The 15,110-nt window shown below is 43.9% G+C and overlaps 1 protein-coding gene across 1 annotated transcript in view; it reads left to right on the forward strand.

The window, feature by feature from the left end:
* The window catches only part of inpp4b (inositol polyphosphate-4-phosphatase type II B), a gene marked incomplete at both ends in the record, with an annotated part of 127,983 nt that extends 120,969 nt beyond the window's left edge, over nt 1-7,014 (forward strand). The window contains 4 exons of the mRNA XM_084454468.1: nt 456-553; nt 1,637-1,749; nt 2,721-2,875; nt 6,840-7,014. Coding sequence (XP_084310594.1) covers nt 456-553; nt 1,637-1,749; nt 2,721-2,875; nt 6,840-7,014 — 541 coding nt within the window. The remainder of the gene's footprint in view (nt 1-455; nt 554-1,636; nt 1,750-2,720; nt 2,876-6,839) is intronic.
* Between the last annotated feature and the right edge of the window lie 8,096 nt (nt 7,015-15,110).

A 15,110-nucleotide genomic window follows, 5' to 3' on the forward strand; every position in this document is an offset into this window, starting at 1 on the left:
CTGATAATACGCACAATATAATACAACACAAGACATTATCCTGACAATACGCACAATATAATACAACAATTATCCTGATAATACACACAATATAATACAACACAAGACATTATCCTGACAATACGCACAATATAATACAACAATTATCCTGATAATACACACAATATAATACAACACAAGACATTATCCTGATAATACACACAATATAATACAACACAAGACATTATCCTGATAATACGCACAATATAATACAACACAAAACATTACCCTGGCATCAGCTTTTCAACTCACTGACTTATAACATGTCCAACTGACATCCAATTGTCTCTTACTCCCTCTCTCTCTCTCTCTCTCTCTCTCTCCCTTTTTTCTCTCTCCCTCCCTTCCTCCCCCTCTCCCTCCCTCCCCCTCTCTCTCGCTCTCCCTCTCTCTCTCCCTCATTCTCTCTCTACCAGGTTTGGAGACAGCTCCCTACAGGAGAGGATCAACCAGAGCAACTTTGAGATCTTAGACGGCTATTACAAATCACTAAGTGACAAGCTGCCGACGGAAAGTGAGTCTAGAACCGAACCGTCACGGCGTAGCCCTGAGAGTCAGCTGTGTAATTGACCTGCCGGCAGCAGCTCTCCAGAGCTTGTGATGAGCATTGCGCCTGTGGTGGAAAAACTCAGTAGCAAGATGTTCTTTGGAATGATGTTGAATGCAGAGCGCCAAAGAGTAAAACAAAGTTTATTAAAGAATACCGGTACAAAGGTTTTCTCGAGAAAACGTCCGTTCCTCAGAGCAAGAGTGAGTGTAGTAAGACATCTGGCAATGGTCTTAACAATAGGCCCCATATTCCCACCCCAGAGGTTGGGATGAGCACATGGTAGAGAGCATCGGTATGTGACTCTGAGGAAATGGATTAGGGACATACAGGAAGGGAAGGCCCATATAAGGTCAGGGTCTCCCCTGTAGGAGTTTCCAGTGGCGTATTTAGGCATGGGCAACATGGGCCATCTCGGGGGCAAGAGGAGCAGAAAAAAACTCTGCAAAGTAAACAACCCCCCCCCCCCCCCCCCCCTCGTCAACTAATTGCACGTCAATCAGAATTGCACGTCAATCAGAATCGCACGTCAATCAGAATTGCCTGTCAGCCCCCCCCTGCTCACACACAACTTGCCGACAGTTTATCATTCACAATCAGAAAGCCCGTTAATTTCACGTTTACAAAACGAAACTGAAAGTGTGTCATCTCCTCGGGGCCGGGGGGGGTGCCGTTGCGGGGGGTTCGCCCTGGGTGGCATAGAAGCTAGGAACGCTACTAGGAGTTTCAACATACAGAGTAGACAGAACACATTTCTTATTATACTGATATGATAGAGAACATGCAAAAACACATTTTCCCATTACACGCCCCAACAGGAAAATAGCGTTCTTATGACTACCCATATCCACTCTGAGGCAGTCACTGCTCGGAAAAGAGAAAGACTGCACAAACACACACACAGACACACACACACTGGATATACACACACAGACACACACACACTGGATATACACACACAGACACACACACACTGGATATACACACACAGACACACCCTTCCCCGCAGGCAGACTATAGTCACAGCTTCTGCTTGTCTCTCTTTGGCAGGTCTACCATGTTTTCAAACGCAGAACGACTTGAAGGAATTATTTGAAACCCTCGGCCAGAATGTAGTGACTAAGAAGAGGAAGAATGTGGAAATACTGTGGCTTGCTGGAACGGTGAGGAGACACACACACATGTACGCACACACACGCACGCACACACACACAAAAAGTGTTGGGCAGGGGGTTCAGGCCTGGGGCGGCTGTGGCTCAGTGGTAGAGCAGGTCATCCTGGTTCGGGCGCCGTAGCGGGGGGTTCGCCCAGGGTGGCATATAAGCTAGAAACGCTACTGTGTGTGTGAATGGGTGAATGAGAGGCCATTGTAAAGCGCTTTGGATAAAAGTGCTATAAAAGTGGCAGCCAGTGAAGTACACAGGAGACGAGGGGGGGTTCAGGCGCAGCCCGGCCTGTAGTGTAGTGAGTTATGCCGCGTTCCAGATAGGATTTTGAGCCCGTAAGTTACGACTTCAAGTCACGACTCACGACTTCATAGCGTTCCAGGCAAACTGTCTGAATGCGTGGCATTCTGGATAAATGTAAACAAGCCGATATGGTAAAAGCTTGAGATTTGGCACATTGTCAGAGTTGGCAAACGAAACATTGTATGCCTAATTTCACTAGACCGTGTGTAACATGCACACCCTCACCCCCAGGAACACACTTATTTTTAAACAATGTTCTACAGCATTCTGTTCAACTTGAGGTCATGAAACCAGCCTGGCAATAAATCTAGTATGCTGTTGATGATTCATATCCCCTAAGGTTTGTATACAGTCACCACAGCTGACTCCACGGATCTTAGTATCACTGTATTAGTAGTAGTAGTAGTAGTAGTAGTAGTAGTAGTAGTAGTTGCAGAATTAGATGAATTGCAAACAGCCTATTTAATCAGTTGTGGGAAAACAATATTGATTCATATTGTCTTGTCTATTCATTCATTAGATTATTTTCCATTTGGCAAACCTCAAGTATTTTAGAAGACAATATTTATTTATTAAATAGTTTTGCAAGTCATTTGACAATGCTTTCCATCCTCCCGGGTCCCTGTCCTTCCTCCCCGGGCTGCGCGTCACCTGTTGCCGGGCAGATCTGCCGGCGGTTGAACGGCATCAGGTTCACCAGCTGTAAAAGTGCCAAAGACCGGACGTCCATGTCTGTGACGCTGGAGCAGTGTGCTCTCCTCCGCGACGAGCACCAGCTCAACAAGGACTACTTCATACGAGCCCTGGACTGCATGAGGAGGTGAGATCAGCATGATCACATTAAAACAACCAGCTGGCTTCCTGTTACATTATCAACATTATCACATTAAACAACCTGCGGGTGTTCTCTGGTCACTGCGACATTATCAGCGTTATCTGGAGTGACAACCTGCTACTGCATGCATCCTTCATTCAGGCATTCATAGGAGTCACCACACCATTATGGGCATGTTTCAATACCTTCAACATGCACCCTTCCTTCAGACATTTCTAGGAGTTATCATGCCACTTATGGGCCTGCTCCAATACATTCATAGGAGTTATACTTGCAGTATGGGCATGTTCCAATACCCTCAACATACATCCTTCTTTCAGACAAACATAGGCGTTATCATGCCATTATGGGCCTGCTCCAATACTCTCAACGTGCATCCTTCCTTCAGACATTCATAGGAGTTATAACACTTACGGGCCTGTCCCAATCCCCTCGACATCCACAGTTCCCGGCGACGAAGTGATCACCAGTCAGATCGCGTGCGACAGTGCGGTGTGGGCGGAGTCTTGCGGTGCGGTGTCAGGCGCCAAAGGGCCGAGGTCTTGTGGGTTAGGGTTAGTGAACTTTAATGGGCTTCTTTGATGGCTCCTCAGTGACCGGTCTTTGGAAAGCCTTTTGCTAGGCTCCCTACAGTACATGAGAGCTGCCCGTCTGTATATTTTGTCAGCCTCAACCTAACCGACCACTTCAACATTTCATGCGTGGATACATTGTTTATGCTTGTAAAAGTGACTTGTTGACTCGTTTCGGGAAGCGGAAGTGTTTTCCGCCCAATAAGACCACATTTCCCATGAGCCTCCCCGCGCACTGGCATAAACCTTAGCTACCTGAGCCGGGTGTTTTGAAGACGGAACGATGGCCACCAACGAGGTAATTACATAGGTCTTACTAGTAACGTTACTTTTGACAATATATAACGGTCATATTTAAATTATTCTTCATCTTGTCGGCGGCGTAGGCTACTGCAGTAAATCGTTTCGTCATTCCTAGGAAGTTCTGAACGACCCGACCACAAAATAATAATCTAAAAATAAACTACATACAAGAAACGACATTTGTCGAAAATGGACACATAAACAAGTGTGGGTACTGTAGATTCACCCACATTAAAATGAGACTGTTTCATAACCAAAAATAAACTCCTCAGGGTCCCTTTAAGTGGCATGATCTCATGTTTTGGATGGAGATGGAATTGGACAGGCGTAGCTGTCAGCCTGAGGCCTGAGGGTGGGTGGTTAATGTGTTGTGTTGTGGGTGGATAACGAGTTTAAAAAGAGGTGTTTAATGGCCTCATGTGGGCTCTTTCCTCTTTCCAATGAATTGCGTGAGTCACTTCAGTTTTATGCATTACATTATCTCACCTGAAATGTATGTTCTTACCGATGTTCCCTTTGTGCCGCTGGTGGGAAGGCCCCTCAGTACAACATTTATACCGACACAGGATGTGTGTTCTGGAGCTGTTGTTTTGTATCTGCGTAGACCTTTCAACAGAACCAGTGGATCTTTCCTTCGCTAGGGCAACGACTTCTTGGTCCATGTAAACTGCACGGTAACCTGAGGTGTTATTGTTCTGAATATGCGAAAAATGAAGCTGCGATGCAAAAATATATAGTTAATAGAATTTAATGTAATTATATGATTACCTGCACCTGTTACTTACCGAGGGCCATGTAGCCTACTTAAAGCCTGGAATCGCGTGATGAATTACAAGTACCCTTACGAAGGCTAAGGCCGAAACGTTGGGTCTATTAAATATACAGCATTGGAGCATCTAGCTACTCTTGATTTTTCACAGGTTTTACTACCCTAGCCAGCACCTCAACTTTTGGTGTACACTCTACCCGCTTTTTATTGCTATATTGTTCTGAATAATGAATAATTATGAACATTCCATGAAACAGGTCTTTGTAAGGCCAATTTATACTTCGTCGTACGACACTTTTGAAAGTGTCGACAGACAGAAATGACGTCATTGTCGACACTTTTTTGTGTCGGACAGGGCTGTCTTGCACCGACTAAACTTTCTAATGTCGCAGACGCCGTCACTTTCGTCGCACAGCTGTGATTGGATAGCTTGATAGAAGGCATGGCTGTGATTGGATAGCTAGATAGAAGGCACGTTCGTTGCCATGGATCAATCAGCCACGTGTCTGCGAGTTACCATGGAGGTGATCAGACACTTCGCTGAAGTATAAATACTATGGACATTTGTCATCGACTGAGTATAAATTAAGCTTTAGTCCTCAGTTCTGGAGCTTGTTGGTTGAGGAATGTTGGACATGGATGTTTGTAATTTTCCATTGGAGCATGCATGGCTCCGGAGGACAACATCCAAACCTCATTTCACTAAAACAGCAGATCAAAACCAGCTGTTGTGTTTGCAGTGTATTTCAAATGCACAACTTGAGTCAAAAAGTACTTCAGGAGTAAATACGGCCTAATCAACAATTTATTGAGCAAGCCTAGTACATGGGGTCAGAACTTCGGCAATACTAAGGTACACAGGGAGGTGCCGAGTTTATATGTCCTGGCTTCAGGCCAGGAATCACAAGGGGGTGCTTGGGTCCTTCCTGGGATCGTGTTACAACTGTAGGCTAACTGACGACCGTTTGGCTATTTTATTGACTCAAGACAGGACAAAGAAATGCTGACTCAGGAATCATTGTAATCAATGACTCAAACAATCTGTTGTAACTCACATGTTAAACTACTTAAGTTAACACAGTTCCTACTAAAAATGAAGTTTAGTTTATTCATTATTCTTAATAGAATGATTACTACATGAGAGTAATACAGATGTGTAGCTTTCTTTGTCTGTAAAAGGAAAGGGAGGTTTTGATTGAAAGGAAGGCGTTGGCGTGCGGGTGCTATGTAGTCTCACAACAGTCTCCCGAAGCAACGAGCAGTAATGTTAACATTAGTAGAATAAACACGGTCCTAAGTGCAGTTATTGCAGCAATAATCACAACAAGAGTATGCATTGAGTTTCTCTGAGAAAATGTGTTTTTTCAGACTGGATTTGGCTAAAGATTTGTCATGCTGATTAGCTGAAGGAGTTCAAGATAGGGGGGTGTCCAGGAACAGAATGTGAGCTCGCTAGATGAGGATGGTCTAACAAGGCAATGTTCATCAAGTATTGACAGTCAAACTGATCTACTTTGGGTGAATGTCGATTACCCTGAACCTACTCCAGCTACAGAATAGGCATGAGTGTTGAGTGAATCAGATTCATCCCTGTGAGCACAGATGGAGTGAATCATTAGAGGTGAATCAGATTCATCCCCGTGAGCACAGATAGAGTGAATCATTAGAGGTGAATCAGATTCATCCCTGTGAGCACAGATAGAGTGAATCATTAGCCGTGAATCAGATTCATCCCAGTAAGCACAGATAGAGTGAATCATTAGAGGTGAATCAGATTCATCCCTGTGAGCACAGATGGAGTGAATCATTAGCCGTGAATCAGATTCATCCCAGTAAGCACAGATAGAGTGAATCATTAGAGGTGAATCAGATTCATCCCTGTTAGCACAGATAGAGTGAATCATTAGAGGTGAATCAGATTCATCCCAGTAATCTCAGATAGAGTGAATCATTAGAGATGAATCAGCCATCACTCTGAATGCCTTTCCCTTCCACCTCCTCTATTTCATCCAACCTCACGATTCACTCACACTCCTCCGCTCTTCTCCCCAGCCAATCAGCCGTCTGTCCTTCGCACTGTCCTTCTCTCCGTCCGTCCATCCATCGGTCCGTCCGTCCGTCCTTCCTCCGTCAGTCCGTCCGTCCGTCAGTCCGTGCTTGGCGTCTGTGGCTGACCTCGGTGGCCTCACCGTCTACTAACCCCTCGCTGTCTGTCTTTCTGTTTCTCCTCTCTGTCGTCGTTCTCTGCTTCGGCGCCCCCCCCACCCCGCTGACCTACTGAACCCGGTGGCCCTCGGCAAATCAGCCGCCTGACCCAGGGAGACGTGGGCCAATGGGAGGACCCGGAGGCGGGCTCTGTGGCAGGGAACAAGCCGGCGTCTCGTCACTTCTACCCAATCGCGTTGCTGCTTGTTAGTTCTCACCTACTGGTCGTGTGGCTCATTTTAAGTCTTGTTTTTCTGCTTGCAAAATATCAATAAACTTGCTGACAATGCCATACTCGGTTGTGTGCACGGTGTTTGATTCCGCTTATTGGGGTTTTGCTGCTGCAAGCATGACATAGGGAGGGGTGTGACAGGTGTGGGGTGATTTTGATTGATTTGATTTTGTTTTAGGGTCATTACATTGAGGAATGAGGCACTGACCACAAGCTTTTTTCTTCTTTTTTTTTCCGATCGATCATCGTTGATGGGATTGATTATGTCATAATATGAGTGCAGGGTTTTAAAGGACTTAAGCTCCATTTAGACATTTCCAGTTTCTCTTTCCTCTCCAACCATACTGGTCTCGTCCAGATTGGACACAGCTGCTGGGGTTACATTCACATTACAACTACATTCTGGAGTCCTTTGCCTTCAGTTTGCAATGAAAACAATTAAAGGGCTTTTAACCACATGTTCACAAAACCCCAGTAGACAGATGTAGCAGCAGGGCTGGTACCGCCGCACGTTCAGACTGGGCCCAATTGTAATATCTGCCACACTGTTTGCTGTGGGCAAAAATGGCTCTTGATAGTAAAGGTTGCTCGCCCTTGTTCTAGACTATTCAATATACAGATTATTCGATGACACAGACTATTCAACGCACCCAAAGTCTATTCAATACATAGACCTCAGTATATACATGGACACAAGTCTAGATGGAAAGGTAGGTCCTACTGTGCAAAAGTTGAATGGTATACTAAATAATATGACTTCTCTGTAGAAGTTTCAATACGGGTTGGTCTAGTCAATTTTTTTCTGGTTCGAGTTATACACTTCGGATAGGTGTAATAAAGGGTTAAAAAATAACCCCCCAGGACATTGTCAGCTTGGGACCTGGAATAATCTTAAAATAGACACAGGGATTACAAAAAAACAGGTGGTGAAAAAAAAAATCCACCCTATGCTTGTGGACCCTTTCCATCTAGACTACACAACCTCCTGTTCACAGTCCATTGTCTTATTTTGGTTGATCCAAACTAAGTGCTTATCACGTTTCTAGCTCTCAGGAAGCAGGTGGCGTTGTGACGACTCCTTCAGGCCAGTCGTACGATCAGCTGCTGTACTAGCCCTGCTGCCACATACTGTATCTACCTCAGGTCTCATTATTTGGTTATATTTTGTCCCCCCCTGCCCCCTCCCTCTCGTTCCCTCCAGCCTTTCATCTCCCCTCCTGTTTTTTTTGTTTGTTTTTTTGTCATCCTACACCAGAGAGGGATGCCGGATCGAAAACGTCCAAAAGAACATTAGGTGCAGGAAGTACGCGTTCAACATGTTGCAGCTGATGGCGTTCCCCAAGTGCTACCGACCGCCAGAGGGGACTTATGGGAAAGTTGACTCTTGAACGCGTCCGTGTACGACTTGAAAAAAACAATGGTTCCAATGTCTGTTGATTCATTGATTGATTGGCTGATTGGTTTTGACAATAAAAAGAGGGTATAAAGATGTAGAGAAGAAGAAGAAAAAGTTGGAAAAAATGATGCTTATGTTGAACTTGATTATAGTTGGACATGTTCTTTTTGAGCTTTTGTTTGCAAGCATTTCTGGTTCAGATGTATTCTTTGTGTTGAGTAACTTCCTCATTCAGACTGTGCCCAATTGTAATCTTTGCCACACTGTTTGCTGTTACCAGAAGAACTTGTTCTCGCACACATACACACAGTTTTTTTGAATTTCCTTACCACGTTAACCACAACATATTGACACTGGATCATTCAGAAGAGCAATACTGTACCTCTCATTGCTGGATGAGGGCAACTGTGTGTGCGTGCGTGCGTGTGCGTGTATATATAAGGCCAGTGCACACTGCTCCAACAATGGCCAGCAATCACAAACAGCCAACAGCTGTTTGAATCAACAGTTTTTTCAATCTGTGTTGTTGGGGTTATGGTACAACAAAAACAAGTTTTACCAGTGTGCTATGATTTTTCTAGCAAAATCCAACAAAACTCTTGTATAGTATCCCCCAATTCCATAAGTTTTTGCCCCAAACATTCTAAACCCAACAGCCAACAAGAGAATGTTAAGAATGTGTGTTTTGTTGGTCGTTGCTGGGGCAGTGTGCACCAGTCTGTCTACCATATCCAGCAAGGAAACGGACTGAAACGGCATCTTCATTATTCTCTACTGCACATGTTGAAATATACTTTCAGTTTCAATTCTGCTAGGTCTCTACAGTAAGCTTAATTGACACCTCTGATGTACAGTATAGTTGACAGAAATACGACAATTGCTTGTTTTTTTCCCTCCATTTATTTTCTTTCATCAAAAGTGCTATGTAATCAACATTATGTCAACTGTGTATCTTCATATTTATTTATTTTTTCACTTGTGTTTAAAAAAACTATATATGTATATTTCAGGGTTATCACCGTGGATTGAAAAGCATGTTTAAAATGTGTGTTAATGTACAGCAAAATCTCTTTATTTAGATATTATGACTGAATGGTTTGTTTGATTGTGTGCATACTGTATAATTAACACCTATCAAAACCATGTTGTGCTTAATACTAAATTATTCAGTAAGGAAAATCACCATCATGAAAGCACTGGACGGTTCAATAAGCTAACATCACCAACAACAACAAAAAAGTGAAAAAAATGGGTTTAGTAGGTCAAAAACCTCTGTAAAAAATCCAGCCCTCATTCTAACAACTACAGAAGATTTGGACATCCATGCCAACTAGGCAGGAGATCCACAACCCTAGAACGTGGACATGACCTGTGGATACTGTTCCCACAAGAAAAAAGAATTTGGAACACAAGCTACCCAAAGATATCCAACTAATGTTTCTCACTTAAACATTTACGTTTGTATGTGGTTAGGGGCTGGATGAATCTACTCAATCCAATCTTAATAATTATTCATTAGAATCCCAGTGAGGGTGAGACCCTGTAGGCTGAAGAATGAAAAACCCCTTTGAGGGAGAGCTGGAGCTAGGCCCTTGTACTGGGGCATCCAGGAGACAGTGTTCAGTATGTTGATAATTCCAGGACCTTTTAGCAGCAAAGATTAAAAAAACAAATGTAACAGAGTAAACCACAGCATTTAAAAAACAGTGAATTTCTAATCTGTTAGCTACATAAAGACAGTAAAAAAAATACATTTTCATAATACATTTGTGTTGCCTCTGGGTATGAAATGCGCTATACAAATAAAGCTTTGATTGATTGATTGATTGATTGATTGAGAAGTGTTGGGACACTATTTAATGGTTGCTGTCGGGATGTACTGTAATGAGAATGGCAAAAAATATAACAAAAAGTGCTTCTGAGTCCAACCGCATTCTGCACCTTTAAATATCTTCAGTCAGCCAACAGGACAATGACCACATTCTTGAGTGACAAGAAAAAAAAGCAGTGACAGTAACACTTTCTATGAAGGCTAAGGGTATAACGATTTTAAATTGAAACTGAAATTATTGGAGATGGTGCACCAATGACTCTCTACGCAGAAGAGCTTTGTTTAGATGTCAAAATGACTGCTGGGTTTGTTAAATGGTTATTTAAAAACAAAAATAAATAATTGAATCGTATCAAACTATGACATTAAAATCAATAGGCAAATCAAATTATTACACCCCTAAGACAATCTACAATGCATTATAAGGACAATCAATGAGTTATTGCAAAACATAAAGCCTTATGACCATGATTATAGGCACACTTGTTTGTGATGTAGGTCTCAATCAAATCAATCAATCAAAGCTTTATTTGTATTGCGCATTTCATACACAGAGGCAACACAATGCACTTTACAGAGAACAAGGGAGGTGGGCATACATCCCACCCCTACATATTCCAGAGGGAAGCAAAAAAACAGTATCCCCCAGGTTCCAGAAAAGTGAGCTCTAAAAATTCTTCCCTGACCCCTCTCAACGAGGCGATCAAGCGAGCTCCCGGAGTAGGTTTGTCTAACAGCTAAGAACATTTATAAAGCAATAAATTACATTAAATTACATTTTCAGAGTAAGAAAGGCTAAAAACATCATAGGAGAGACATGGCAAACAGTGGTGTATCTAGCCCCCTGCCTCTATGACGATCAGAGTGGGCCGCGTCGGGAAGTCGCTCGGAGGTAACTCAGCCCACTAAGACCGTCAAAGAGCGCCACAGGAGGACTGCTGTAGATAATAGTCCCTGTCCTCCACGGGCCAGCGCTTCGTGGAGTCCGAAGGAGATACAGCCTAGTGTCTCTGCCTCCATGGTGACCGGAGGGACCGCTGGATGGCCCTTCGGAGATGTTTCGGCCCACGATCACCATGGAGCGCCACAGAGACTAAGCTAGTGTAATTCCCCGGCTTCCACTAGCCGACGCATAGTGGAATACCAGAAGAAGCAGCAATACCCCCGGAACAGAGAGCAACGACGACAACAGAGACGACATCGACAGAACACAGGCGGAGCAGGGGAGGAGGTGGGGCGAGCGCGCAGATACGAGCGATCAGCAGTAATGGCAGAGCGGACGCAGAGCAGAGAGTGAGCATTGACGTGTTTTGACAGCTTATATACATGCGCTCTAGCGAGCTGAACCAATGCTATGACAGCTGACAGTCAGCTGGTGGGTTGCGTCATACGGGGCGTGACTGATTAGCCTCTGCCGATTAGCCCGGCGTTGACATCCGTGCCTCGCCTGAAGTACGTCGAAGACTTCATATATTGTGTTCATTGAGAACAAGAGTTTATTTTAGTCAGAAATTCCTTCAGCCTCTTGAGGAATATTGTGGAGTTGGTCAACGGGTGTGCTTCGCATGGTGGGCAGTTGTTGCTCTTGCGAACTGGCAGGCAGTTGTGTGTGACATCTGTGATTGTAGTTTTAATCATCTCTATCCCAAGATAATCTTCATCAACCATGCTTTTTTCCTCACCCACAATAACCAGTAGCTCCATGAGGTAGCAGTCGAGGGACCAAGTGGTGCAATGAACCTGAGAAAGATCGGACAAGGTCACACCATCAGTTTATCCTAACGACACCAAGATTACGCTGTGTGCTACGATGCTACAGTACAGTATGTAGGGTGCATCTTGCCCATCTGGATTCCTAATATTGATGAATAAAAACATACTTTTATGTCCGCAATGGTAGGAGCGTACAGATACGCATCAGATTTCTGAAAAGGAACACAAAACAAGATTTTTTGAGAACTTGCTTTTTCCAAGTAGCCTATGACCAAATAATTTAATTCGAAATGCTGAATAAATGTTTATTTCAAAATAAGGTATCTGTGGCAACCAGACAACCTGGTTTTTCAGATGAAAACATTTCATCAAAAAGGGACATGGACAACTGAAGAACAACCTCTTTGGAACAACCTAATAATGGCTAAGATTGAGCATAAAACACTTGACGAAAGGACCTAAACGTTACACAACAAAGGTGTGCAAAGGTTCATTCACTTACTCTTATAATATCATTAATTGTGTCCAACATATGCTGCAGTTCTGTAATCTGTTCGTGAAGGTCAGAAGAAGCCGCATCAGTGACCAACAACGTTGTAAACGCACCTAAGACGCTTCAAAGGAAGAGAGAGGAAGGGTCAAAATGCAACATTCATTGTCCACATGAGGAACATAGGAATGTGTGTCGACATAGATACCATGTTGACAGGCCCTACGATCGAGGATACAATGATAGACTATGTTCTTAAAAGGGCGCTGTGTCACCCATATTGAAATGCACATGATGGCGTCCCGCCTGGGAGGACTTCAAAAGTAACTCTCCCCAAGCGACCTTGCTCTTGAAAATGAAACACTTAAATAGCATAATTACGCCACTAGAAAGAAAATGCTTTTGATGCTGTACCTCAGGATGAAGAGATAGTTCCAGATCTCAGGGCTGGGTGGCTGTCTGCATGTGTGACCGCAGAGGAGAGAGTTGCAGCTCACACCTATCTGGGAATAAGGACAGAGAAACAACACTATTACAATGCAATAATATTAGGCCATGATTATAATCCTTCAATCCAGAGACCAAGTTCACTCTGCCAAGAATAATGGGCCTGAAAGTGAAAGAAAGCAGCAAAATGGAAGTAAATCTATGTAAAAAAAAAATATATATATATTTTAGGGGCCCATTTGGGTTTGCCACCATGCACCAAAGACGCATACACTATAAACAGTGTTTCCCACAGGATTTTGGGCAGCTATGGGGGGTGGACCTCCGACCCTGTAGGGGGGTCGGGGGGCATGCCCCCCCGGGAGAATTTTTTTAACATTGTTAATTTGAATGCATCAATTTGGCACACTTTGAGAGCAAAATCAAGAAGCCATAGCAATTTAATCATCAGACCACATTTGGTTATGAAAGGGGATGGCAAAGAAGTAATCATACACAAATCATGGTAAACAAGACGGGACTTATAAAAATCAATATTAAATAGCATCCAGTGTCGTGCCCAGTCTTTTTAAATGAGAATACAGGTAACACCCTGACAAACAACTCAATGTGCCACATTTCCATCTACTGTACCAAAGACTATTTAATGCAACATACTGCGGGACATGAGCCCTTAAAAAATGTCAGTTCTGAAAAAGAAAAATCTGCGGGGAAAATGTGCCAGTGGAAGCTGAAAAAGAGCTAGCTGACCATCATCTAATAGAGATCCCTCAGAGATGACCATCATCTAATAGAGATCCCTCAGATGGCAATCAAGCAGTCTGAACGAGGCTTCCCCTCTGACACTAACAGCTGCCACACACCAGGGCAGAGGCCTGGACATCTCACTGGTCTAATTAATCTCCCACCCTCTGAGCACAGCGCAAAACACAACGGCGTTCGAGTTTTATTTTTAATGACAAGTCAAAACTTTTGATAACCAGTGGCGTCTGGTGGGTCCTAGAACCGGGTAAGCCAGGACCAACGAAACGCGCGCATACCGCGCACAATTTTTTGGGGGGTGCGCTTTCAAAGCATGCCCTGATGGGAGGTTTCACAGCACCAGAAGGGCGCTGAGCAGTGGCATTTTTATATGTAAAAAATATACAGGAAAACTAGATAAATACTTTATTAGGAAATTCGGATGTCTCGCCACTCTATCACAGGACATTCATACATAACTACTGATGGCTACTGATGTTTTTTAACACGTCAACAAAGGCCAATAATTTGACAGCGAGCGAATAAGCGGGCAATATTTAGGCCGAAACAGGCAAGCTTTTAGGGACACACTAAATAAACTACAGAGCCATTATATGACAACAATGGCCAAACACCACGAAGAGGAATGACAGAATGATAAAATACACCCCCTTGGCCTTATGGCACAGCACTCAATAGCCTACTCCCCTAATCAGTGTTTAGGCTACTAGGCTTATTAGCCCACCGCTCCAAGAAGCAAAGTTCACGCTCTCGAGTGCTGATTAAATCTAGGCAAAGCAAAACGCACAGCCATAACAACTGGCAATTAATCACAAAAGACCTACCTTACATCATAACCCAAACTCCTTTAATCCACTTCATTTTGGAATCAACTTTTAACAAATACTCAAGATCTCAGTTTTCAATGTTCATTGATGCTGCCAGTTGCTAGATAGCTAAAGTGGGTAACGTGATTGACAGGCGATGTGAATGACGGGACAGTCATGACAAGTTTTGATTGGATATACCGTACCAATGTTACTGTAATTCCAATGTAAGCACTTCGAGAACTGGCTTACTACACTTGCTACAGCTCTGGCGTGTCGAGGCAAGTTCAGGCAACTTTTCTCTCCCGCTTTGGAATCTGTCTCGCGACGCGCAGTGACTTTGCACGCATGTACTGGACTCGTGGGGGTGAGGGACGGAGGGGGCGGGGGCTGTAGTTAAAACATAAGACCGACACGTGAGAGTTGTGACTGACTCGATTTTGGAGTGGTATTTGATTTGCGTATTGCGTCCATTTCTTTATTAAAATATGTACTTTTTGCTGGGAACTGGGGGTCACGTCCGGGGCTAGATGAAAAACATTCGTGTCTCGAGCCCCGGAAGCCCACGGCTCCCGACGCCAATGGGCAGGCCTATATTAGAGGCATATTTTAGGCCATTCGTGCTATTTTGCTAACGTCACCGGCCCCCATGACCAGTTTGAGAATGAGCCCGAGCCAGTCGGCGTCAACTGAG

This window comes from Borostomias antarcticus, assembly GCF_949987555.1.
Source record: "Borostomias antarcticus genome assembly, chromosome: 20".
NCBI classification, from domain to species: Eukaryota; Metazoa; Chordata; class Actinopteri; order Stomiiformes; family Stomiidae; genus Borostomias; species Borostomias antarcticus.